General features: G+C 39.3%; 1 protein-coding gene across 1 annotated transcript; it reads right to left on the reverse strand.

Annotated features, from left to right (window-relative positions):
• Positions 1-927: 927 nt before the first annotated feature.
• LOC111867403 (gastrula zinc finger protein XlCGF57.1-like) lies at positions 928-2,954 on the reverse strand. Its single transcript, XM_023857224.2, has one exon. The coding sequence runs from the start codon at positions 2,740-2,742 to the stop codon at positions 1,852-1,854; it is 891 nt and encodes a 296-aa protein (XP_023712992.1). The 5' UTR covers positions 2,743-2,954; the 3' UTR covers positions 928-1,851.
• Between the last annotated feature and the right edge of the window lie 388 nt (positions 2,955-3,342).

Genomic DNA, 3,342 nt, shown 5'->3' on the forward strand with positions numbered 1-3,342 from the left:
AACGCGTCATCAGGCAAAACTCGGTAAACAAGGTCCAACACGCAACAATAGAGAAAGCTGTGTTTTCTGTGGACCTTCTGTGTATTCTTTATGAGAAATTACTTACTGCTGCCGAAAATGACTCTGACAAAAGAAAGACCCGTCAGAGAGGGAGGTGCATAAAAAAAACAAGAGGAAAAATGTCAAAGAGTAATAAATGTCTGGTCATGAGCTCAAGATTCGTCTCTACACGTCAGTCGCAATTCGGGGTACTTCCGAGTTCCGAGTTCCAAGTTAAGAGTCACAGGTTACGAGTAGTAGTAGCGGCAGAAGCACGCGAACAATCAGTCAAGTCAGTCTCGGTAGGAGATGGCCACGGGAATTTCGTAGTTGAAGAAGGATTAGAAGTCGGGCTGTAAAGAACTAAGGTGTAACTAGGAGACTTTATTCATGTGTAATACTTGCAAATCCGAACTCCGTCTTTAGACACCCATATAGGTGACAGTATTTTGGCCTCGCTTCATATACTTGCACGAAAGTATGATGTTTGGATCTATTAAACCGAATATTTCGATAGTTTTAATTAACAGATTATACTTTGAATTGCTTGTTCAATGGTAGTTTTTCTTTAAGGGGAGGTTCTACTTTGCTCATAAATATCCAGCTGTGAAGAATGAGAACTCTGTGTAGAGAAGTTTCAGACGTATTACAGAGTTTCATACGAGATCTGATTTCCTTTTCATTTGTGGAATGAATAATTATGATAGGTCTATAATATTACTACATGTTCAATAAACCTCAACATACTTTGAATGGTCTCCTTTCGACCTTAGTTCACTTAAGAAACGTCAATTAAACGTATCGATCTCTCCATAGAGTCAGAATTGTGACTTCACTGAAATCGCAGTCCAGGGACACTTCTATGGTGAGTCATGGGAAGATAAACGTAAAGGAAGGAAACAGCAGAGCATGCACACAGGCCCAAACAGAGGAAATCTCGTGCAGATCAGTAGGATATTTATTCCATAAAAATAAATGAAGTTGATACAAAATAAAATTATGGTTGGAAAGAAGGAGGGAATTTTAACAGATTTATAACATCTGAATAATGCATCGAGTCACATAAGACAAAGTCAAATTCTCTACAACGTGAGAGTATATACACAGTGAAACAATACTTCGACACAAAACAGAGAAATCACAGAATACAAATAAATACGATGGATACATTTTCTTATTCCGAAATTAAGTTACATTAACCTATTATAGCAAATAACTTATAAAAATAACACTAAATCTCTATACACGTAGAAGCTAAGTGAATTGTTGAACATATTCAGGAATTTATACATCAAATGAATGGATATAAGACTGAAAATTCAATTAAGTATGCTAAACATTTTAAGCATTTGAATTTAAGTCCTGAAAATAAATTTAAATTAATTGCCTTCGAATCATAAGTGAATAGTCCTGTAATAGTCGAAATGTCATGATCAATATGACTCTGTAATGGGAGAACGATGTCAGGAGTACCATGTGTGCCACATAGAGGAACTTCCTGCTTCTGTAAGCACTTAATTTGTTATAGCAGATTTGAATATTTAAACACTGCAGTCCAGTTAATGTAAATGTACACACTTGTAAATCAGTCTCGGGCTCTGGCACTGTATGGATGCTTTCTTGGACATATTACGCGAAAGTTAATTTCTCGTGGTGTACACTATGTCACCAGTTCGGATATCTGCGAAGAAAGAAAATTTGCTACAAATTTCTCTACACATTTAGTCCGGCACTATGTATTAGGAGATGCCGGTTTAAGTTTGAGCTTTTAGCGAACTTCCTCTTACAGACATTGCACTCAAAATGTAGATCTCAACTGTGTATTCTGAGATGCTTATTTAGGACACTGAGCTGGGAAAATCTTTTCTTACAAACTTTGCACGAAAAAGGTCGTTCTCCACTGTGTATTCTGAGATGCGTTATTAGGTTACCGCGATGAGCGAACATTTTCTTACACACATCGCAACAAAAGGGCCGTTCTCCTGTATGAATTCTGAGATGCGTGTTCAGATTTGAGCTTTCAGTGAAACTTTTCTTACATATTTCACACGAAAAAGGTCGCACTCCTGTGTGTATCCTGAGATGCGTATTCAGAGATGAGCGTTGAATGAATTTTTTGTGACATATTTTGCAAGAGAAAGGTCGTTGTCCACTGTGTATCATGAGATGCCTGTTTAGGGCAGTGAGGTGGGAAAAACTTTTCTTACACATTTTGCACGAGAAAGGTCTGGTGTGTACTCTGAGATGGGCGTTTAGGTTGGAGCGATGACCGAAACATTTCTTACACACTTCGCAAGATAAGGGTCGTTCTCCGGTGTGTACGCTGAGATGGGCGTTTAAGCTAGAGCTCTGAGTGAACGTTTTCTTACATACTTCGCAAGATGAAGGCCGTTCCACAGTGTGTACTCTCAGATGGGTCTTTAGATGAAACCGCTGACGGAACCTTTTGTTACACACTTTGCACGAAAAAGGTCTTTCTCCGGTGTGTACTCTGAGATGGGCGTTTAGGTTAGAGCGATGAGCGAACCTTTTCTTGCACACTTCACAAGAAAAGGGTCGTTCTCCACTGTGTACCCTGATATGACTGTCTAGATTATAGCGACTAGTGAAACTTCTGGTGCATACATTGCATGAAAACTTCTGTTCACCACCTCTGAATAGTCGCACGGCACTACGCGTCTCAATGAACGATTTGACACACATTTCACAATGAGAAGTTGTTCCTCTGCTACTTGCACTTATAAGTCCCGATATATTATTGCCAAGAGAAAATGTTTTCTTACAAATCTCGCACGAACCAAAGTTCCCTTCGCTCTGTAACTCTGACAAATCTGCACTGTGTTCACCAGGGAGTTCCTCGGTGCTAACATCCTTATTGAAGTGTGCAGACTCTCTACTGGTTGCATCCAATTTAACAGTCTAAAAGAGACAGAAACACTATCAGGAACTGTAGTGTTGAAAGACTTAGCAGTATTTTAGCTTTCCCCATGTCGATTTCCCTCAGACGAGAAAGAAGCTCAGCGTGTTCCAGAATACAAACTAACCCACGCACAAATGTCTCTCCATAAATACAGTCTCTTGTGTCTGTTGCGCCCTACACACGCCGCAATACGGTGCATTACAACAGTCTTTATACTGTGGCAAACGTAGACGGAAAGGTGTGACGGGTGAAGCTTCCCCTGTTACGTTTTATGTAAAAATATCTTAATATGAATATTTCTGCAGACGTTCACTGATTTAGTGTACATTCAGTTGCACCTGAAAGTAATTTCTTTCCGTTTAAAGAAATTTGCGAACACGGAG

This window comes from Cryptotermes secundus, unplaced genomic scaffold, assembly GCF_002891405.2.
Source record: "Cryptotermes secundus unplaced genomic scaffold, Csec_1.0 scaffold397, whole genome shotgun sequence".
NCBI classification, from domain to species: domain Eukaryota; kingdom Metazoa; phylum Arthropoda; class Insecta; order Blattodea; family Kalotermitidae; genus Cryptotermes; species Cryptotermes secundus.

What these genes read in the sequence shown, in the direction of transcription:
- LOC111867403 (XM_023857224.2), bottom strand. Translation starts at nt 2,742, where the DNA reads ATGTGTGTCAAATCGTTCATTGAGACGCGTAGTGCCGTGCGACTATTC.